At 39.2% G+C, this 24,701-nt stretch overlaps 1 protein-coding gene across 2 annotated transcripts in view; it reads left to right on the top strand.

Moving 5' to 3' along the window:
- The window catches only part of LOC150080620 (hamartin-like), a 293,531-nt gene that overhangs the window by 30,323 nt on the left and 238,507 nt on the right, over nucleotides 1-24,701 (top strand). For both annotated transcript variants that reach the window (XM_090382129.1, XM_090382130.1), the window contains exon 2: nucleotides 10,311-10,463. In XM_090382129.1, coding sequence (XP_090238255.1) covers nucleotides 10,311-10,463 — 153 coding nt within the window. The remainder of the gene's footprint in view (nucleotides 1-10,310; nucleotides 10,464-24,701) is intronic.

Below are 24,701 nucleotides of genomic sequence, written 5' to 3'. Positions count from 1 at the left end.
CCATCTGTTGTTGTGCAAGTGGATGAGTTGAATAATTTCAAGGAAGAACTAGATGAATTCTTTGAGGATATGAATGGGTGATGAACTCTGTAGGTTTTTTTTTTTTTTTTTTTGGCTGATGCTATAAAAACTTGCATTCCTTCATAATTTGCCATTAATAACATGGATGGAAGCTTGTTTCAGTAATCAATCTATTGGCTGAAGGCAAACTTCTACACATCTGTTCTGCAACCATCCTTCCTCAATTTGAATTTATTTTCCCTCATGTGCTGCATAGTCTTAGGAAGAGAAAAAATCCCATCAGCATTGAGTTTGCCCAAGGCATTCAATGCCTTAAACACCTGAATCAGATCACCAGACAGGGGCCGACTGGGCTAGCCGGGTGGGTAAAGTGCCTGCCTGGCAACCCAAAGGTCGCGGGTTCGAATCCCGCTTCGGGCTTGGATCAGAGTAGGGCAAATACCTTGGGAGGTGCATTATGGCCACAGAAGCTGATGCACCAACAACTAACAAAAAAAAAAAAAAAAAAACCCACACGGGTGCCTAGCCTTCAGATGCTGCAATTTGCAGTGTGGAAGCCTTTCTTGTTAAGAGCACCCCTTTGTTCCGTTCACCAATCTCATTATTGCCCTTCTCTACTAAATGCAGCAGCTCTACATCCTTCCTAAAATGAGGCCTCTAGACCTGTATGCAGTACTCAAGATGTGGCCAGACCATAGTCTTATAAAATGGGATAATCACCTCCTTATCTCTGCTAGAAAAATTCCAGTATGTCATTGACAAAATTTCAATGAGCTGCCTTGGCAGTCTATCTGCACTGCTCAGGAACTTCATATTTGACTGTACAATTATCCCCAGTTCTTTCATTACCCTTAGTGTAGTACCACACAGTTGATACATTACTCTGGAATTATTGCTACCCATGTAATACCATGTAGGGGGGGAATGGGGGAATACCATCAGGGAGGGGAATGCCAGAGGTGAATTAAACTCTGGCAGTGAGCTAGATGATTTTGTAATAACTGAGAGGAAAGTGGAGGAGAAATTGTTGAAGATAAACATAAAAAAGGCACCGGGGTTGGATGGGATATATCTAGTTATATTAAAGGAGGCAGCAAAGGAAGTAAGAAAACCCTTAGCCATAATTACGAGAGCTTCCTTGGACTCAGGGGAGGTATCCATGGACTGGAGATGTGCAAATGTGACCCCAATTCACAAAGGAGGATCAAAGGGCGACACAAGTAATTATAGACCTGTTAGTTTAACTTTTGTTCTAGGGAAATCAATGGAGGCACTGGTTAAAGAAGCACTGCAGGATCATCTAGACAAGACTTCAGACAGCATGATTTTGTTAAGGGGAAGTCTTGTCCAATTTGATTGGATACTATGATGTGGTCACAAAGGAACTGGATGCAGAGAATAACTTTGATATCGTATATTTGGATCTTAGAAAGGCTTTTGATACTGCTGCACATGGAAGACTGCTGCACAAATTGGAGCAGTGTGGCATTGGAGGCAGATTGCTGCTATGAATAAAGGGATGGTTGAGTGGGAGAAGCCAGAGAGTGGTAGTCAATGGACACTGCTCTTCGTGGACTAATGTTATTAGTGGAGTCCCTTAGGGTTCAGTGTTGGGTCCATTATTGTTTTCTGTATTTATAAATGATATCGATGATGGTATATCAGGCTTAATGTCAAGTTTGCAGATGATACGAAGGTTGGCTGGGTTGTTAAGAACACTAATGACAATACGCTACTGCAACAGGATCTAGAAAAGTTGAGCAGATGGGCTGAGAGGTGGCAAATGAAGTTTAACATTGACAAATGTAAAGTACTACATATGGGAAGCAATAACCTCAGAGTAACATATCAACTTTGTGGTACTACACTGACAGTGGTAGAGAATGAAAAAGACCTGGGGGTAATTGTGCAGGCAGATATGATGTTTTCTGAGCAGTGCAGATGGTCTTCAAGAGTAGCTCATGGTGTCTTCTCAATGATATACAGGAATTTTTCTAGCAGGGATAAGGAGGTGATTATTCCCTTTTATAAGGCAATGGTCAGGCCACACCTTGAGTACTGTATACAGGTCTGGAAGCCTCATTTTAAGAAGGATATAGAGCTATTGGAACGAGTACAGAGAAGGGCAACAAGATTAATGAATGGAACAAAGGGTTGCTCTTACGAAGAAAGGCTTAAGTTTTGCAGATTATAGTGTCAGGAGACTAGGCACCTGCGAGGTGTCTGATTGAGGTGTATAAAGCCTTGAATGGGTTGAGCATGCTCAATGTTGATGAGATTCTTCCTCTTGCTGAGAATAATCACCTGAGAGGGCATAAATTCAAATTGAGAAAAGACAGTTGTAGGAGAGATGTGCAGAAATTTCCCTTTAGCCACCGGGTAGTTGATTTGTTGAACAGACTTCCATCTTTTGTTGTTGCAGTTGATAGCCTAAATAAATTTAAGGCTGAGCTGGACAGGTATTTGGAACGAACAGAGGGGTGAAATGGGAGTGGTTTTTTTTTTTTTTTTTTTTTTTTTGCTGATGCTACATAAGCTTACTTTCTTGCATCGTATGCCTCTACTAATGCTAATTTGTCAATGTTAAACTTCAATTTTCATTTCTCTGCTTATCTGCCTAATTTTTCTAGATTTTGTTGCAGCAGCAGCATACTGTTATTAACAACCCTGCCAACCTTTATCATCTGCAAACTTACAGATTAAGCCTGATATACCTTCATCAATATCATTAATAAATACAGAAAACGACAACGAGCCCAGCACTGAAGCTTGTAGAATTCCACTGATAATATTATTCCACAAAAAGCAATGGCCATTGATAACTATTCCCTGTCTCTTTATCCATCTCTTTATCCATAGCAGTAACCTGCCCTTAATGCAACACTGCTCCAATTTATACAGCAGGCTTTTATGTGTAACAGTGAAAAGCTTAACTGAATCCATTATATGATATCAAAATTATTTTTGCATCCAGTTCCTTTGTCACTTCATCATAGTATCCAATCAGATTGGTCAGACAAGATCTTCTCCCCTTAATGAATCCATGCAGTTGCTGATGCATAACTCTTCTTCCTGTGTCACTTCTTTAACCAGTGATTCCATTATTTTTCCTGAAACAGAAATTAAGCTAACAGATCTGAAATTTCTTGTGTCACCCTTTGATCCCCCCCCTTTAAATTAAATTCACTGTTGGCTAAATCTCCCAAATCTTTGTGAATATCAGTTGTGGTCCAGTTCTTTTTCACAGAGTGCTTGATAATAACTCTAACCTCTGTTTTCTCCATTTCTTACAAAGATAGCACTCCTTCAGTCAATTATCTATAATGAGTGACCTCTAATTTTGTGTACATACATTAGAGACATGCAAGCACATAATACATATTTCAAAAGGACTTGAAACTAGTTATCTTGGTATTGCAGGTAGAGCAACTTGATTGCCCCCTCATACTTTTTCATGTCTATATTTCTCTCCATCAGAATTCTGTTTATTCCTATTACATCTCTCATTATGCTCCCTTTTCAGAACCCATATCGTTCCACTCCTCTCATTTCCTCAATTTTTTCCCTCAATTACCTGTTTTTTTTTTTTTTTTTTTTTTTATGAGAACCCCAAACACGAGAGGTATTAGAACCTATAGTACTTAGTACCGTGCTTGGGTTGGAGGTTGAGAAGACGAAAGAAGATATTTGTTGATATTGGACTTGAACTTCTGTAGATTGTAATTTTCAGGAAATACTTATGAAGGAAGGTTGTTCCAGAAAACGGCAGTTGAATGAATAAATGAGGAAGATGAAAAGTTTGTTCTGTGGGTTTGAAGTTGGACAGTAAATGGATGTTGGCTGGTGGCGGCACGTGTTTGGACTGTTTTGAAAGAGAGAGCGGGAATTATAGAAGCCGATTCAGAAGAACAGTGCCCATGGAAGTATCTGTAGAAGAGGCATGCAGCAGAAACAGTGCGTCTATGAGAAAGCGAGTGGAGAGACTCTGTTAGAGATGAATCATTAATTAACCTAACTGCCCTCTTCTGAATGGAATCAAGAAGCCTGAGAGAGGTTTTGGGGGCACCACCCCAGATGTGGGAACAATATTCCATGGCAGGGCGGATTAGCGATTTATACAGAGTGAGCAGCTGTTTGGAAGAAAAGTAACGCCGAGAGCGAAAGAGAAAACCAAGTTTTTTTGATGCAGAGGAAGCAATATTTGTAATGTGCTTGTGCCAAGAGAGATTAGAAGTCAGGGTAATCCCCAAAAGAGATATATCATTTTGCCTAGAAATCGGAGTGTCACTAAAGATAAGCATAGGAGCAGAAGAATCCTTTTTGCGAGATATAAGACAAGATTGAGTTTTAGAAGGGTTGAAATCAGCTAAGTTGTCTTTGCCCCACTGGAGAATTACCTGAAGATCGGCATTTAAGGAATTGGCAGCAGATTTTCGAGAACTTGAAGCTGATTGAGTAGAGCAAGGTTTCTCAAAATGGAAAGTTGAATGCAATATGCTATCATCGGCAAAACTATGGATAGGATTTCCAGTCAATGGAAGAAGGTCATTGATATTCAAGAGGAAAAGAATGGGGGAAAGAACTGAACCTTGGGGGACACCGGCATTAGTGGAGAAGTTAGAAGACAGAGAGCCATCTACCATCACCCTCAGTGAGCGATCAGAGAGAAAACTGGATAACCAATTACTAAAAACAGTTGGCAAACCATAAGATGGAAGCTTGTTTAGAAGACCTTTATGCCAAACACGATCAAAAGCCTTTGAGATGTCAAGAGCAACTACTTGTGTTTCACCGAACCTTTCCATTGAATTAGTCCATAAATGGGTAACATAAGCCAGAATATCACCAGTGGATCGACACTGACGGAATCCATACTGGCGATCGTTGATCAGACGGAAGGTTTCTAGGTAGTTTAAGAGTTGGCGGTTAATTGATTTCTCCATTACTTTAGAAAGAGTAGAAGTAATTGCAATGGGACGATAATTGGATGGGAGGGATTTGTCACCCTTTTTAGGAACTGGCTGGATATGAGCAAATTTCCAAGCAGAAGGAAAAACACCTTTGGAATAAGAAAGTGAAAAAGGCGGCAAAGAATAGGAGTAAGTTCAGGAGCACAGGTTTTGAGAACAAGTGGAGAAATACCATCAGGACCTGGAGCTTTCTTAGCATCAAGATTCATCAAAATCCTTCTGATATCCTTTTGACAGAAAACCACAGGAGGCATTGAATGGAGCGTGTTAGGAATGGTGGGAGGTGTTTTACCAAGATCATTAATACATGAGCTCGAAGAAAAATGGGATGCTAGCAGGTCAGCTTTATCCTTGGCTGAAGTGACAACAGAACCATCTGGTTTGGACAGAGGTGGGAGCAGAGATGGGCAAAAGTTGCGGCCAATAGCTTTGGCAAGAGACAAGAATGCTCGGCTACCATTAGGGCAAGAAGCAAGTTTTCTACTCTTAGCCTGTTCAAACTCTAGTTTGGACTGATTAATAACTGCTTTACAATTGTTGCGAGCTTTGGTGTAGGCAGAAAATGAAACTGAAGAATTAGAAACAAGCCAATTACGATATGCAACATTCTTCTCTTTGACAGCCTTAGCACATTTATTGGAAAACCAAGGTTTAGATAAAGGATGAGATTTTAAAGTGGAGTGTGGGATAAAGGATTCCATTCCTGCAAGAATAATTTCACTGACACGATCTGAGCAAACGTTGACATCAGAACTTTTGAAACAGTAATCAGACCAAGGAAAAGAAGAAAAGAAGTCTCGCAGGTCATCCCATTTTGCATTCTTGTAATGCCAAACAATACGAGGTTTTGAATAGCCATGAGATAAAGGTTCCATTGGAGAAGAGACAATCACCAAGTTGTGATCTGAAGTGCCTAAAGGACCTCTCACTTCAACCTTGTACTTAGAAGGGTTGTTTGTGAGAAAAAGATCAAGCGTATTGGCTGTATGATTAGGATTGTCCGGTATTCTTGTAGGTAAATGAACAATCTGTGCTAGGTCATTAGTAATTGCAAAAGCCTCAGCATCTCGACCTGCTGGGTCGGTGTGACTAGAAAACGGAAGCCAGCTGGAGTTGTGAACGTTAAAATCACCAAGGAAAATTACCTCACTGTTAGTAAAGTTGGATTGGAGAAAGTCAAGTTGCAAAGAGAGGAAGTCAAAGAGCTCCAAGTGATTAGTGGAGTTGGGAGAACGGTAGAGAGAACAGATGAATTTGACACAATGAGGTAGAGAGATTTTAAGCCAGACAAGATCAAAGAGAGGAGATTCCAAACTGCCACGTCTCTGACAGGGAATATCAGAATGGACATATGCACAAGTACCACCTTTGAGGCGAAAGGAATCATACAGCAAATAATTTGGACATCTGAGATGAGCAGTAGTTGAATCAACTGATAACTGAGATTCAGTCAGAAAAAGTACATGGGGTTCGGAAGACTGCAAGTGGAAATGGGCATCGTTGAGATTGGAATTGAGACCACGTATATTTGTGAAATGAATTAGGAAGTCCTTGGGAGGTTTAGATCTTTTCACAGATAAGTTTGCTCTATTATTTTGACAATTCATGGTGTATTCAATAGTAAGAAAAAGTGGGTGGGACATGCTGTATGAAGTAATGAAATTTTTGGATATGGTGTACATGTGGTAAGAATATACCCAGATCCTTGATATAACGTGGCCTCGACAATGCTCCCCGCATACACACTACTCGGACTCCCTCCAGTCACTATCTGGCAGAGTAGAGGTAGCAAGATTATACACTAGCTGATCTGGAAGCCTCCTAGAGAGTTACCAATAGGTTTGGTCCGGTGTACTATCTAGCGGCCGGCCTGCGAATACCGTTTTAGAGCTGTACCCTCGAAATGTAAGGAATATTGGATCTCGCCACGACATTCATCATAACCTCAAAAATCATCAATCATACTGCATGATGGAAGATATAGGGAAGGGTTGGCCGGAACTTAGCTCTAGAGACTAAACATGGGTTCCACCACTTCAAGCCTCCAATAAGCAAAGTGGTGGTATTTCACCGGTTGATGAGAGTCATCTACCACCTAGTACTGCCTGGTAACATAGAGGGGCGGTGTTCCTCCATGTGGTGTGGGCGCCACACCTCAACCCCTGCTTACGTTGGTTCACACCTGGGTGGTCACCCACCATGTACTTGTGCATGAAGGTTATACCCAGGATTACTAACAGTCCCACCATCGTGAAGGTGCAAGCAGAGGATTTGGCTGTCATAGACCGTCCAGACTTCGCCGAAATTGGGTCCACTTGACTTGAGTGTCACCCGAATATCAGTTCCATCAGCGTTTTAGACTCCCAGGTAGCAAGAACAGCTTGTCTGGCATATCTGAGAGAATGTCTGTGACAACCTCAAGGACCTGTTTCATAATCCTTAACATTGTATTCGTTGAATGCATTATCAGACTAATATTACTGACCTATGATAACCTAACTCTAAAAATACATGCAAATCTCTAAGCAACCTACACTGACCTAACCCCCAAAAAATATACACCTATCTGAGTAACCTGTACAAACCTAATCCAAAAAAAAATTTACAAACCCACAAAACAAATTAGCATTAGCATTAGTAGGGGCATATGATGCAAGAAAGCATGCTTATGCAGCATCAGCCAGAAAAAAAAAAAAAAAAAACTTCACCCCTCCGTTCGTTCGAAATACCTGTCCAGCTGAGCCTTAAATTTATTTAGGCTATCAACTTCCACAACAAGGGATGGAAGTCTGTTCCACCAACCAACCACCCGCTGGCTAAAGACAGATTTCCGGACATCTATCCTACCTCTGTCTTTCCTCAATTTGAATTTATGCCCTCTCAGGTGATTATTCTGAGCAAGAGGCAGAATCCCATCAGCATTGATCATGCTCAAACCATTCAAGGCTTTATACACCTCTATCAGATCAGATCACCTCGCCGGTGCCTAGTTTCTTGACACTGTAATTTGCAAAACTTAAGCCTTTCTTCGTAAGAGCAACCCTTTGTTCCATTCACTAATCTTGTTGCCCTTCTCTGTACTCGTTCCAGCAGCTCTACATCCTTCTTGAAATGAGGCCTCCAGACCTGTATACAGTACTCGAGGTGTGGCCTGACCATTGCCCTATACAACGGAATAATCACCTCCTTATCCCTGCTAGAAAAATTCCTGTATATCATTGATAAGACACCATGAGCTACTCTTGCAGCCCGTCTGCACTGCTCAGAGAACTTCATATCTGCCTGCACAATTACCCCCAGGTCTTTTTCATTCTCTACCACTGTCAGTGTAGTACCACAGAGTTGATATATTGCTCTGGGGTTGCTGTTTCCCATATGTAGTACTTTACATTTGTCAATGTTAAACTTCATTTGCCACCTCTCAGCCCATCTGCTCAACCTTTCTAGATCCTGTTGCAGCAGCATAGCGTCAGTAGTGTCCTTAACAACCCTGCCAACTTTTGTATCGTTTGCAAACTTGGACATTAAGCTTGATATACCATCATCAATATTATTTATAAATACAGAAAACAATAATGGACCCAACACTGAACCCTGAGGGACTCCACTAATAACATTAGTCCATGACGAGCAGTGTCCATTGATTACCACTCTCTGTCTTCTCCCCCTCAACCACCCCTTTATCCATAGCAGCAATTTCCCTGCTCAATTTGTGCAGCAGTCTTCCATGTGCAACAGTATCAAAAGCCTTTCTAAGATCCAAGTATATAATATCAAAGTTATTTCCTGCATCCAGTTCTTTTGTGACTGCATCATAATATCCAATCAAATTGGTCAGGTAAGACTTCCCCTTAACAAAACCATGCTGTGTCCGAGCTATAACTGAAGTCTTGTCTAGATGATCCTGCAGTGCTTCTTTAACCAGTGCCTCCATTAATTTTCCTGGAACAGAAGTTAAACTTACAGGTCTATAATTACTTGTGTCAGCCTTTGATCCTCCTTTGTGAATTGGGGTCACATTTGCACATCTCCACTCTATGGGTACCTCCCCTGAGTTCAAGGAAGCTCTCATAATTATGGCTAAGTGTTTGCTTACTTCCTTTGCTGCCTCCTTTAATATAACTGGATAGATCCCATCCACCCCAGGTGCCTTTCTTGTGTTTATCTTCAACAATTTCTCCTCCACTTTACTCTCAGTTATTACAAGATTATCTAGCTTACTGCCAGAGTTGAATACACCTCTGACATTCCCCTCGCTGAATAACTCCTCATGTGTGAATGTCGATGCAAAATATTCATTTAGTTTGTTAGCTACCTGAGCAGGATCATCAACAGTTGAACCATCGATATCAAGTGGACCAATCTGATTCATCTCCTCCCTTCTGGAGTTTACATAAGAAAAGAACTCTTTACTGTTTTTCTTTGCTTTGCATCTTTTGCCAAAGATTTCTCGTAATCTGCCTTTGCCTGCCTAACCTCCTTTGTAACTTTGTTACAGATCAATTTATATCTATCATAGGCTTCTGTGTCACGTGTTAATTTATATGTATCCCAAGCATTTTTCTTCTCTGTCATATGTCTCATTAGTTCATCTGACATCCATTTAGGCCTAAACCTTGAACAATATTTCTTAGTTGGTATGTAAAACCTAGTAGCTTCCAAGATAAGTTCTTTGAATGCTTCCCATTTTGAATTTGCTGTTGGTAACATCATCAGTTGGTCCCACTGTATAGAATTTAAATACTGTCTCAGACCATCGTAGTCGCCTTTACGAAAGCAATAACCCTTCCCTTTACCCCTGATGGTAGTTATCTCTTTGAATCCCACTTTAGTACACTGTGATCACTGCCACCTAGTGGTTCCTTTATCTGCAGATTCTTAATGCATGAAGAATCACTATTGATAATCAAATCAAGAGTATTACTCCCTCTAGTTGCCTACCAAACAAAAAATATACTTATTCATCTCTATATTTCTTTCCATCAAAATTTTCATTATTCCTATTGCATTCCTTATTCTTCCCTCTTTCCAGAACTCAGTATGAGTTCTAGAAAGAGATCCATTTCTGTCATTTATTCTATTCTTTAATTCTTATGTTTGATTGCATTTTCTCTATTGGAATAATAAAATTAATATAGAATCCACTGACCATTTTCCCTTCTTGTATCTGTCTGCATACTATGTATATTTTTTATTACTTCCTTCATCCCTGCAATGTGCTCATGTTTGTGTGTATTTTGTGAATGCCTAGAGATAATAAAATTTTCATGAACATGTGTGTGTATTGATAATTATCTTACATCGGTAATTTTTTTGTAGCTGACACAGGCGAACAGGGTGATAGATGGGAACAAAGTGGAAGTAATTTGGATGTGAATATGGATGTTGCAGAGTTGTTTAGCTTTCTAGAATCACCTGAAAGACATATAGTAGATGAAATAAAGACACTCATTCATGAAAATCTTAATACCAGTATGTATATAATATTTAAATATGCTTTAATTTATTATGCTTAATGCTTTTATGATGACTAAAATTTTTATATTGTACTGCTTTTAGATAACCTTTAAAAAATCACATTATATTCTTAACTATGAGAGATGAATGACAAGTTTTTACAAATGATTTATTACAAAAAAATATATAATTTTCAGTAATATTACATGATTACATGATATGCAAATGGTGCCTGAGATTTTTTATATACATTCTTCCATCTGTCACAGCTGGTATTGCTACTTAAGAATCTAAAACGCTGATGAAGAAGATATACAGTCCTACTTGTGAGTCAGGTAGTCCAGTTTTGGCAAATTCTGGCTGGTTGTTCTGTTAAACCATATCCTCTGCTTGTACCTTTGTATCGGTTTGTTTTTGTTAATAACCCTGGGTATGTTCTTGTGCACAGAGTCAAAAGCACTATATTTATTATATCAGAGGTGGCCACCCAGGTGAACCTCTATAAGTACGGGTTGAGGTATGGCCGCCATATTGAACAGAGAAATCTCTCTCTCTGTGTTGACTAAACCATTTTTAGTCAGCATAAAGCTCCAGCATCTCTCTATTTCTCTTAACATGCAGCATGCCTTTTGTGGTCATGTTGGGCATCATGGGGGATATCCATTATTCTTTACTTAGGGTATGGCTTTTGTAGGCTGGCAACAAGATAGTCCACCAGACTGAATTCTGTTGATAGCCCACCAGACTGAATTTTGTTGATAGCCCACCAGACAACAAGATAGTCCACCAGACTGAATTCTGTTGATAGCCCACCAGACTGAATTTTGTTGATAGCCCACCAGACAACAAGATAGTCCACCAGACTGAATTCTGTTGATAGCCCACCAGACAACAAGATAGTCCACCAGACTTGAATATTCTATTGATAACCGTCAAGGAGGGGTTTGGATTACTTAGTATATAATCTTGCTGTCTTTATTCTGACAGCTCATGTTTGGAGGAAGCCTGAGTAGTGTGTAGGGTGGGAGGTGCTGATGCGGCCACGTTATGTCAAGAAGCAAAAATTTTAAGTCATGCGTGTCCTTCTACAACCTTTATCTATTTACAATAGTGCATCATAAATAGTCAAATCAATAGAAAAAATTATCTGTGAAAAGCTCTAAATCTCCCAAAAAGCTTCCTAATTCATTTGTTAAATATATGTCTCAGTTCCAGTCTTAATGATGTCCACTTCCACCTACAAATCTTCCATGCTCGATTACTTATTTCTTCTCTGATTCCTTCCACTTTAAAGATTGTACTCGTGCATATGTCTGTTCTGATATTCCTTGTTAGAGATTTCCTAATCTGGAATATACTCTTTTGATCTCTTCTCTGGCTTGAAATCTCTGCCCCATTCTGTGAAATTCTTCTGTTGCCTCTGTCATCCGTGCAACTTTACGAATTTCATGGATATCTTTGACTTCCTTTTTTTTTTTTTTAAACTCAACTTCTGGTGTGATTTTTCTAATGGCAAAGTAATTTTTCCTGACAAATTTAATATTAACTCCAAGGTGGCTTCCATTTTTTAGTTTCCAGCTAGTAAAAATGCTGAGGTTTTTGCTATTACTGATGATCTTACTCAACTTGTTCATTTTCCTGCTAAAATACTAGAAGATCTTAACCATATACAATGTTGTTGATCTTTTCCTTGTCAGTAACTGTTCAAAGTACACAGTTGATGTTAATAGTCCTCTAGATATCCCAGATCAAAACTTGGATGTCTAGAGGACTGAAAGTGGCTCCCCTCTTCTCCAGGGAATCCACTTTCCTATGACCACATCTTAGTCTCATATCATATAACATTGCAATAATGCTAAATGGGTTGATCTGTATGATTTCTGTTTCTCTTTTCCTTGAGTAGATTACTGTTTTATATTTTCCAATTCTAATGCTTGCTCTCATCGTGTCAGTGAAATTATTTTTGTAGGCATAGAATCCCTTTTTTCTCATTCCAACCTAAAATCTTGTCTTTTATCTGAAGCTTGGTTCCAATAAATGTGCTAAGCCTATTTCAAGATAAAAACATAGAATGTCGCAATTGACTTGTATCTGTATCTTCAGCTTTGTTTTCTGCCTACTCTAAAGATAGCAACAGTTGTAAAAACAGTCATTAATCAGTCCACACTTAATTTTGAAAAGGCTAAGAGTAGAAAACTTGCTTCTTGTCCCTAAGTAGTGGCCACATCCTCTGATCTCTTTTGGTCAGAGCTATTGGCTGCAACTTTCACCTCTGTTTCAGTGTGATGGTTTTGTTGCATACTCAGCTAAAGAATAAAATTTAATCAATGTCCTACATATTCTCTAACTCTTGTATTGATGATCTTGGTAAATCACTTCCTACTATACCAGCCACTTTCTGCTCAATATTTTCTGTGGGCTTACAACATTAAGAAGAACATTAGAAGTGTTAACATAAGAAGAAGATGGCCATTAGAAGTATTTTTACAATTTAGCTATTATGATTTCTAAATTAAAGTTTTGCCTAATTAATTGCTTTTTTTTTTCAGTGGAAAAGTTGTTCTAGTTCAGTTCAGTTCAGTTTAAAAACATTGGTGTACATCTGCAACAAATGTGAAGCAGAAAAGCAAACATTGGTTGAAAACATGAAGTGATGCGACTTATGACTGACCTTGTATAGCTAAACACTTGTACTGAAAGGTGACCATCACTTTTTTTTTTTTTTTTTTTTGTGGCAAATAAAATTGATTTATATTTGTATAAGACGTTTACCAGTGACATCTCATTTTTAGACTAAACTGAGGATTCTTTGGAATTACTTTCTCATCGAGAAAAAGCAGTTGCTTAGGCAAAATTTTAATTTAGAAATTGCAAAATCTAACTGGTAATACTTAGTGCAATTTTAAGTTCATATTCAAAAACTGAAGTCCAAATATGACAAAAAGTTCCAGGTAAAAAATAGCTTAAACCTTTAAAGCAAGACAGACTCCAGTGTTTAATTGAAACACCCTGAATATTATTTTTTTTTATTGCTTTTATCTACATTTGTCATTGTTTTAATTTGCACATTCTACAGTAATAAACTTCAATATATATTTGTTGGTGGCTGCCAAGAATTTATATGCAAATATCTTTCCTTTATGTTACTCATCCTTGAACAAATTCATTGGAAAAGTTTAGTAAAACTCAGAGTTGCTCTTGACATTTTCAAGGATTCTGATTGTGTTTAGTGTAAAGAACTTCTACCATCTTATGGATTCCCTTCAGTTATTTGCAATTGGGTGGCCAGTTTTCTTACCCATCTCACTTTACTTAGGTGCTTTCCTGTCTTCTAACATAGCATCAGCAATAGCATTAGTAGAGGCATATGATGCAAGAAAGCAAGCTTATGCAGCATCAGCCAAAAAAAAAAAAAAAAAACTTCCACTTCACCCCTCTGTTCATTCCAAATACCTGTCCAGCTCAGCCTTAAATTTATTTAGGCTATCAACTTCCACAACAAGGGATGGAAGTCTGTTCCACCAACCAACTACCCGCTAGCTAAAGGCAAATTTCCGCACATCTATCCTACATTTGTCTTTGCTCAATTTGAATTTATGCCCTCTCAGGTGATTATTCTGAGCAAGAGGCAGAATCCCATCAGCATTGAGCATGCTCAAACCATTCAAGGCTTTATACACCTCTATCAGATCACCTCACCGGTGCCTAGTCTCCAGACACTGTAATTTGCAAAACTTAAGCCTTTCTTCATAAGAGCAACCCTTTGTTCCATTCACTAATCTTGTTGCCCTTCTCTGTACTCGTTCCAGCAGCTGTACATCCTTCTTGAAATGAGGCCTCCAGACCTGTATACAGTACTAAAGGTGTGGCCTGACCATTGCCTTATACAAGGGAATAATCACCTCCTTATCCCTGCTAGAAAAATTCCTGTATATCATTGATAAGACACCATGAGCCACTCTTACAGCCCATGTGCACTGCTCAGAGAACTTCATATCTGCCTGCACAATTACCCCCAGGTCCCTTTCATTCGCTATCACTGTCAGTGTAGTGCCACAGAGTTGATATGTTGCTCTGGGGTTGCTGTTTCCCATATGTAGTACTCTACATTTGTCAATCGGAGCAATATGGCCTTAGTTGCTAATGCTCCTAAAAACCAAATAACAAACAAACATATGTCAATGTTAAACTCCATTTGCCAACTCTCAGCCCATCTGCTCAACCCTTCCAGATCCCGTTTCAGCAGCATAGCGTCAGTAGTGTCCTTAACAACCCTGCCAACTTTCGGAATGTCTGCAAACTTGGACATTAAGCTTGATATACCATCATCAATATTATTTATAAATACAGAAAACAATAATGGACCCAACACTGAACCCTGAAGGACTCCACTAATAGCATTAGTCCATGATGAGCAGTGTCCACTAGTAGTTGTTGGTGACTCTATTGTCAGGGAAACAGGGAACATGCTTTGTAAAAAGGATAGGTGGAACAGGGTATGTCTGCCAGGGGCAAAGGTTGATGATGTTGTAGAGCGGATATCATCTTTTGAGGCACAAAAGGTGATATAGTTGTACACACTGTAGATTTTAGTGTTTTGCACCAACCTTACGTAAAAATAAAAACACAAAGGAAACTGGACTTTTAATAACTGTGTTTATAATAAATTATAATAACCTGTATTTACAATAAATTTAACTTTACGATAAACTACACATATAAAATATTAAAATCTGCTACATTAAGAACAATAAAATGCATTAAAATATACTAAGTTAAAAGCGATAAAAAAACCATAGCTTTCAAAGGCTCCAGCCTTCTTCTTCAGCGGTATTTTCTTATTCTGCAGTACATCTTTAAATATCAGCAGGTTCATGGTACTCATCACGTGTTTCAATCTCACGCGTTCCGTTCTCTTGCGTTGTGGAACCGGAAGTGGCTCGAGCGGGAGTCATACGGAACCGTTCATCCCTTCTGAGGATAGTGGCCTCAAAGAGGGGATGAATCCGCGTACCTCTATCTCTATTAATGTTGATTGTAGAACAGATCCGCAAACTCTCGAGCCACTTACGGTCCCAGAACTTATGCGCCCGATCGGTGATGATAGCATCGTCCGGGGAGATCTGGTGCTGCTTCTCCCAAAAATGTTCGGCCACGGCGGATTTGCCATACTCCGCATTTCTTATTGCCTTAGTGTGTTCCCCCAGACGATCTTTGAGACGGCGTTTTGTTTCCCCTACATAACATTCCCCAAAATCCGGGCATCTAATGCTATATACGACCCCACTTGTGTTCTCTTTTTGAATGGGGTCCTTAACCTGAGACACGATTGTGTGCAGCCTCCGCCCCGGAAGCTGCACACAACGTGTCTGGTACTTTCTTAGTATTCTAGCTATATGATCAGTCAGACCCGGATAATAGGGAATGTATGCAGTGGATGTTGGTGTAAAAGACTCGCCTCTCCTCTGATTTCCTTTAACATATTTATCTATAATCCTCTGGGGGTAACCACATTTTGCAAGATCCGTCGTGACCCGTTCATACTCTAACTTCCTATCATCGGAGGTACTGCAATGTGATTTTGCTCTATCAACTAATGTTCTTATCACACTGATGGTTGGTCTGAGCTGAACTGTAGTGCGAATACTGCCCTTTACACATGGATTTCCTGTATACCTTAGTCTTTAGCTGTCGGTCTTCCCTACAGACCAACACATCTAGGAACGGCAAAACTCCTCCTTCTTCTGCCTCCGATGTAAATTGTATGAATGGGGAGAAGCCATTTAAGATGTTCAACACCTGATCTTCACTCCCCTTCCGAATGATAGAAAACGTATCATCTACGTACCTTTTCCAGGGGCGCATAGGGAGAACACTACCATTAAATATTCTGGCCTCGAGCTCCTCCATAGCTAAATTAGCTACAATTGCGCTAATGGGGGAGCCCATGGCTGTACCATTAACCTGCTTATACATAGTATTGTCAAACACCATAGTGGTGCTTGAGAGGCATAACTCTATTCCTTTCCCAATATCCTCTAGCTCTAGTTGTGTTCTAGTATTTAGGGTGGTGTCCCTCCGTAATGCCATGTGTGCACACCACACCCCATGGTCAATCGGAATACATGTAAATAGCGATTTCACGTCGAAAGATATCATGATTTCATTCTCTTCTATGCGTTGGCTTCTAATAAAATGCACAAAATCTTTACTATCTTTAATACTATATTCAGAAAGTCCCACTAATGGAGATAATAATTTGGCTAAGAAACCAGAAAGTGCATAGGTTGGACTGCCTATAAATGAGACTATGGGTCTAAGTGGCACATCTGTTTTATGAATTTTGGGTAAGCCATAAAATCTTGGCATTTGGCTACCTGTAGCATGCAACATCCAATATTGTTCCTTAGAAATTTTGTTAGATTTAAGCCAACCCTGTACCATTCTGTTCACTTGTCGTTCCAAACTAAGAAGTGGACTTTTCTGAATAACCTTATAGGTTATCTTATAGGTTGCTGTTTCCCATATGTAGTACTTTACATTTGTCAATGTTAAACTTCATTTGCCACCTCTCAGCCCATCTGCTCAACCTTTCCAGATCCTGTTACAGCAGCTTACTGTCATTAGTGTCCTTAACAACCCTGCCAACCTTGTATCGTCTGCAAACTTGGACATTAAGCTTGATATACCATCAATAATATTTATAAATACAGAAAACAATAATGGACCCAACACTGAACCCTAAGGGACTCCACTAATAACATTAGTCCACGATGAGCAGTGTCCATTGATTACCACTCTCTGTCTTCTCCCCCTCAACCACCCATTTATCCATAGCAGCAATTTGCCTCCAATGCCACACTAATCCAATTTGTGCAGCAGTCTTCCATGTGCAACAGTATCAAAAGCCTTTCTAAGATCCAAGTATATAATATCAAAGTTATTCCCTGCATCCAGTTCTTTTGTGACTGCATCACAGTATCCAATTAAATTGGTCAGGCAAGACTTCCCCTTAACAAAACCATGCTGTCTCCAAGCTATAACTGAAGTTTAGTCTAGATGATCCTGCTGTGCTTCTTTAAAAAGTGCCTCCATTAATTTTCCAGGAACAGAAGTTAAACTCACAGGTCTATAATTACTTGTGTCAACCTTTGATCCTCCTTTGTGAATTGGAGTCACATTTGCACATCTCCAGTCTATGGGTACCTCCCCCCGAGTCCAAGGAAGCCCTAATAATTATGGCTAAGGGTTTGCTTACTTCCTTTGCTACCTCCTTTAATATAACTGGATAGATCCCATCCACCCCAGGTGCCTTTCTTGTGTTTATCTTCAACAATTTCTCCTCCACTTTACTCTCATTTATTACAAGATTATCCAGCTTACTGCCAGAGTTGAATACACCTCTGGCATTCCCCTCGCTGAATAATTCCTCATGTGTGAATGTCGATGCAAAATATTCATTTAGTTTGTTAGCTACCTGAGCAGGATCATCAAGAGTTGAACAATCGATATCCAGTGGACCAATCTGATTCATCCCCTTCCTTCTAGAGTTTACATAAGTAAAGAACTCTTTGCTGTTTTTCTTTGCATCCCTTGCCAAAGATTTCTTGTAATCTGCCTTCACCTGCCTAACCTCCTTTGTAACTTGGTTACAGATCAACTTATATCTATCATAGGCTTCTGTGTCACGTGTTAATTTATATGTATCCCATGCATTTTTTTTTTCTGCCATATGTCTCATTAGTTCATCTGACATCTATTTAGGCCTAAACGCTGAACAATATTTCTTAATTGGTATGTAAAGCCTAGTAGCTTCCAAGATAAGTTCTTTGAATGCTTCCCATTTTGAATTTGCTGTTGGTAACATCATCCGTTGGTCCCACTGTATAGAATTTAAATACTGTCTCAGACCATCATAGTTGCCTTTACAAAAGCTATAACGCTTCCCTTTAACCCTGATGGTAGTTACCTCTTTGAGTAAATCCCACTTCAGCACACTGTGATCACTGCCACCTAGTGGTTCCTCTATCTGCAGATTCTTAATGCATGAAGAATCACTACTGATAATCAAATCAAGAGTATTACTCCCTCTAGTTGCCTCTTGAACATGCTGACGTAGAAAACAATCATCCAGTAAATCCACAAAAGCCTTGCTGGTGTGTGAGTGACCAACCCACAAATTCCAGTCAATATCTGGGAAATTAAAATCCCCCATTATTAGACTCTCTGATTTACTGGCCCACTCTATTTCCCTGTACAGTTTCTTATTATACTCATTAGAGTCATTAGGCCTATAGCACACTCCTACTCTCAATTTTGATCTCCCAATGCTTATGTCACACCAAACTGACTCGACACTACACTCTCCAGTGATGTGAACTGGCTTCACTTCCTTGGATTTTATGTGTTTCTTAACTAATTGCATAACCCATCCTCCCTTCCTATCCTTTCTGTAGACGCTGTACTCCCCAAATTCCAGTTCTGCATTCCTTATATCTGTGTGACACCACGTCTCTGATATCCCAACAATATCCTCCTTTGATGCTTTCAGCAATACCTCAAATTCATTTACCAAACTCCTAGCATTTGGTGTACATGCAAGTATACATGCACCTGTTCCTATTCTTGGCTACCCTAACACAACCCATGTGTTTACTTGTACCGCAATGACTCCCAGCAGTCTCTGAAATATCCTGCATCTTGTTTTCCAGGCTTCTGCTCATTCCAATAGAAGCAGTGCAAGAATCACTTTTCTTATCTATTAGTCCTTGTATCCCCCCCCAAGGTAGCAGTTTTCCAAGCCACCTAACACTGCCTCGATAGCATCAGCAAATATTCTTGCACCCTTTCTATTTAAATGTATCCCATCCCTGTAGAAGCAGTCCCTTCTGTTAACAAGTACGGACCAGGCTGAAAAAAATTCTACCCCTTGAGCCTTGCACAATCTTTCCAGAGCCGAATTGATCGACAAGGGTCTCATCATATACTCCCTCCTATCGTGTCTGGGCAGAATTGCAGACACTTTCAAATTCAACCCTAATTCACGGGTTTTTTCAACAGTGACCTGTACTTGTTAAGTAATTCTGCCGGTCTCCTACTCTTAATATCATTAGTGCCAACGTGTACAACTATAATTCTTCAAACAGGCCTCTGAGGTTGGGTATATTCATACTGTAGATTTTAGTGTTTTGCACCAACCTTACGTAAAAATAAAAACACAAAGGAAACTGGACTTTTAATAACTGTGTTTATAATAAATTATAATAACCTGTATTTACAATAAATTTAACTTTATACTGTAGATTTTAGTGTTGTGGTAGAAAATGAAAAAGACCTGGGAGTAATTGTGCAGTCAGATATGAAGTTCTCTGAGCAGTGCAGACAGGCTGCCAGGGCAGGTCATGGGGTTTTGTCAGTGATATATAGGAATTTTGCTAGCAGGGAAAAGGAGGTGATTATCCCTCTGTATAAGGCAATGGTCAGGCCACGCCTTGAGTACTGCGTACAGGTCTGTAGACCTCATTTTAGGAAGGATGTAGATTTACTTGAGCGGGTACAGAGAAGGGCAACAAGATTGGTGAGGGGAATGAAGGGATCCTCTTACCAAGAGGGGCTTAAGTTCTGCAAATTGCAGTGGTTGGAGACTAGGCACCTGCACGGTGATCTGATTGAGGTATATAAGGCCTTGAATGGATTGAGCATGCTGAATTCTGATGGGATCCTTCCACTTGTTCAGATTACGAACCTAAGGGGGCATAAATTCAAATTAAGAAAAGACAGATGTAGAATAGATGTGCGGAAATTTGCCTTTAGCCAGCGGGTGGTTAATTGCTGGAACAAACTTCCATCTGTCGTTGTGGAAGTTGATAGCTTGAATAAATTTAAGGAGGAACTGGACAGGCATTTGGAGGGAATGGTGTGATTTTTTTTTTTTTTTTTTTTGGCTGATGCTGCATAAGCTCATACATTTGCTTTCTTGCATCACATGCCACTACTACTACTACTACTACTAGTACAGAGAAGGGCAACATTAGTGAATGGAACAAAGGGTTGCCCTTACGAAGAAAGGCTTAAGTTTTGCAAATTATAGTGTCTGGAGACTGGGCATCGGCGAGGTGACCTGACAGAGGTGTATAAAGCCTTGAATGGTTTGAGCCAGCGGGTAGTTGGTTGGTGGAACAGACTTCCATCCCTTGTAATGGAAGTTGATAGCCTAAATAAATTTAAGGCTCAGCTGGACAGGTATTTCGAACGAACGGAGGGGTGAAGTGGAAGTGTTTTTTTTTTTTTTTTTTTTTTTGGCTGATGCTGCATAAGCTTGCTTTCTTGTATCATATGCCTCTACTAATGCTAATGACCACTCTCTGTCTTCTCCCCCTCAACCACCCCTTTATCCATAGCAGCAATTTGCCTCCACTGCCACACTGCTCCAATTTGTGCAGCAGTCTTCCATGTGCAGCAGTATCAAAATCCTTTCTAACATCCAAGTATATAATATCAAAGTTATTCCCTGCATCCAGTTCTTTTGTGACTGCATCATAGTATCCAATCAAATTGGTCAGGCAAGACTTCCCATTAACAGAACCATGCTGTTTCTGAGCTATAACTGGAGTCTTGTCTAGATGATCCTGCAGTGCTTCTTTAACCAGTGCCTCCATTAATTTTCCTGGAACAGAAGTTAAACTCACAGGTCTATAATTACTTGTTTCAGCCTCTGATCCTCCTTTGTGAATTGGGGTCATAATTACTTGTGTCAGCCTATGATCGTCCTTTGTGAATTGGGGTCACATTTGCACATCTCCAGTCTTTGGGTACCTCCCCTGAGTCCAAGGAAGCTTTCATAATTATGGCTAAGGGTTTGCTTACTTCCTTTGCTGCCTCCTTTAATATAACTGGATAGATCCCATCCACCCCAGGTGCCTTTCTTGTGTTTATATTCAACAATATCTCCTCCTCTTTACTCTCAGTTATTACAAGATTATCTAGCTTACCGCCAGAGTTGAATACACCTCTTGCATTCCCCTCGCTGAATAACTCCTCATGTGTGAATGTCGATGCAAAATATTCATTTAGTTTGTTAGCTACGTGAGTAGGATCATCAACAGTTGAACCATCGATATCAAGTGGACCAATCTGATTCATCCCCTTCCTTCTAGAGTTTAGATAAGTAAAGAACTCTTTGTTGTTTTTCTATGCATCCCTTGTCAAAAATGTCTCGTAATCTGCCTTCGCCTGCCTAACCTCCTTTGTAACTTGGTTACAGATCAACTTATATCTATCATATGCTTCTGTGTCACGTGTTAATTTATATGTATCCCATGCATTTTTCTTCTCTGCCCTATGTCTCATTAATTCATCTGACATCCATTTAGGCCTAAACTTCTCAGTTAATGCTGGTGTTTCTCAAGGCTCAGTTCTTTTTCCCACTCATGCTTCTTGATTAGACCGGGGTTCAAGCCCGTCACCACCAAATACGGAGGATGCGGAAAGGTCAGGGAATGACCACCGCATATTTCGGATCAATATCCTTAGTTGCTAATGCTCCTAAAAACCAAATAACAACAACAACAACTCTTTTCTCTCTCATATTAATGACCTAATTCCACTGACTGGAAATCCCATCTGTGGTTATGGCAGTGATAAAATAGTACATTCCATCTTCCAATTTGAGAAACCTTGTTCTGCATAAACAGCTTTAACTTCTCAGATAACACCACCAATTCTAATACCAATCTCCAAGTAATTCTTCAGTGGGACAAAGGAAACATAGTTATCTTAAGTCAATCTAAAAACTCAGTCCTGTCTTATTTCATACAAAAAAGAATAATGTACTTGTACCTACCTTTTGATAGCACTCAGATTTGTAGACTAGATCACATATCTTTATCGGGGCTTATCCTGACTTCTAATATTTTTGGCATAAGTGCATTACAACTATTCCCTCCTCTTAATCAAAAAAAAAAAAAAAAAGAAATGCTTTTTATTTATTTATTTATTTTTTGCTCTCAACCTATTTTTATTCTAAATAGTTATTGACTCTGTACAAGACTCACATTAGAGCATTTTTTCATCATCATTACTTTTAAACTTGGCCACCAAAAGCATTGTTATATTAACTGGACACACACACACACACGTGTGTGTGTGTGTGTGTGTGTGGCCAATGACCTAGTTTATTTACTAACATTCTTATCGGTCTGGAAATGCTGGCCAGCAAGTCTCTTCTTCAGTTGACCAAAAAGCCAGCATTCAGAGGAAGCAGAAGCAATGTTTGGTCCCTTGATTGTATTTTATTGACAATAGCTCATACAGCACAGTACATCTTCTGTGTATATGACTGTTTTTCATTTGCAAAGTCAATGGCCGGCAGGAAGAAATTTAATGTATATCACATGTACTTATTGTAGCTGGACACACATAACCTGACAGCTTTTATGACTGGAATTCAGAAACTTGTATTGGTGGATTAAGGATTATGTTGAAAAATATAGGAACAAAGTTACTGGGAGTTGTATTTTTGCCGTGATACATAATTTGAAAAGATATTGATTATCCCACTTATATAACCATTAGGAAAATGTTGCATTATTTATATTATAATATCCATTTTAATATGATTTGCATATCTGTTGTATTTCTGCAGTGTATTTTTTCATATTTTTCTGAGAGACGTTAGAAGTTTTCATTGGCTACATACTCTTCCAAAAGGCATTATACATAACAGAGAAATGAACGTTTATTGTTAAGACCATTTTTAAATTTGAAAGTTGTATGCAGGGAGGTTATATCTCTTCATACTCATTAATTTGGAATGAAAATCAGGATGCGTCTAGTCAGAATATGAAGTTCTCTGAGCAGCCTATCTGTACTGCTCAGAGAACTTCATATTCTGACTGCACAGTTATCCCCCAGTCTTTTTCATTCTCCAAGGGTTGGGAAGAATAGAGAAATGCATAAGCCCTGCAAAGAAAGAACTGAAAGAAGTCCTTGAAAAATCAATTTCTTGTGTCTTGCAACAGTTATGATTAAGTTTCAGAACATTACAAAAAAGTTCTTAGAAAATACATGAAAATGATCTTATGTGTGGTGAGGCAATAAAGTTGACAGACTGGTGCAATAAAAAGAACACAAAGTGAAGGAGCTCAAAAATGGTTTTATTCTTATTCAAAGTAATCCCCACATGATTGAATGCTTATTACACCATTCTAAAAGTTTCTGAAAAGAGTCAGCAAAGGCATCCAAACAAGATGTTCAGTTCAGCAGTTATGTTTTCTTTATGTCTTCAACATCCTGAAATCTCTTTCCTTTGAGGACAGTTTCACCTTGTGAAAGAAGAAGTCCGCTGGTGCTAGATCGGGAGAGTAGGATGGAGGACATTTCTGATGAAACAATACCATGTTTTTCAGAAATATCTTCAGAACAAATGTGGATTGGCTTGATCCTGGACTTCTGTAAATGAAACCTTTTGAGGCTTGGTGATGATTTTGAAGTCCCATTACATGCTGTGATGCTTTGCGTCTTTCGTAATTTCATGTCAATTTAAAATTGCCTGATTTTGAGCTTTTCAAAAGTCTGAAGTTTGTATTAATAGGGTCAAATGATGCAAGACAGCAAGCTTATACAGCATCAGTTAATAAATAAATAAATAATGAAAGAAATAAATAAAAGGAGAAAGAAAAAGAAATAAAAACCAACACTTCCAATATCACCTACCCATCCCCTCTCATAGTTTGCCTAGTTCTTCCTTAAATTTATTTAAACTACCTACTTCTACAATACCAGATGGAATTTTTTTCTGAGAATGAACTATCCACTGGCTAAAGACAAATTTTTGCACTGCAGTCATCAACCATCTTTCCTCAATTTGAATTTAAGTATTGTGTGTGTGTGTGTGTGTGTGTGTGTGTGTGTGTGTGTGTGTGTGTGTGTGTGTGTGTGTGTGTGTGTGTGTGTGTGTGTGTGTGTAAGCCGAGCATGAGGAGGGATTCCATCAACACTGAGTTTATTCAATCCATTTAAAGCCTTAAATACCTCAATCAGATTTCCTTGAAGGTGTCTAGTATTAGCAGTGGTGAATGATGCAAGAGAGCAAGCTGATACAGCATCAGTCAAAGAAAAAAAAAAAAAAACTGTCCCACATCACTTGTCCACCCCTTCCAACAGTCTAGTTTTTTGAATTTATTCAAACTATCCACCTCAACAACAGATGGAAGTTTGTTCCAACATTGTCAACCACCTGCTGGCTGAAGGAAA

Source organism: Mastigoproctus giganteus, chromosome 9 (assembly GCF_048544385.1).
Source record: "Mastigoproctus giganteus isolate SK-2022 chromosome 9, ASM4854438v1, whole genome shotgun sequence".
Taxonomy (NCBI): domain Eukaryota; kingdom Metazoa; phylum Arthropoda; class Arachnida; order Uropygi; family Thelyphonidae; genus Mastigoproctus; species Mastigoproctus giganteus.
This window is presented reverse-complemented; position numbering and strand designations above follow the sequence as displayed.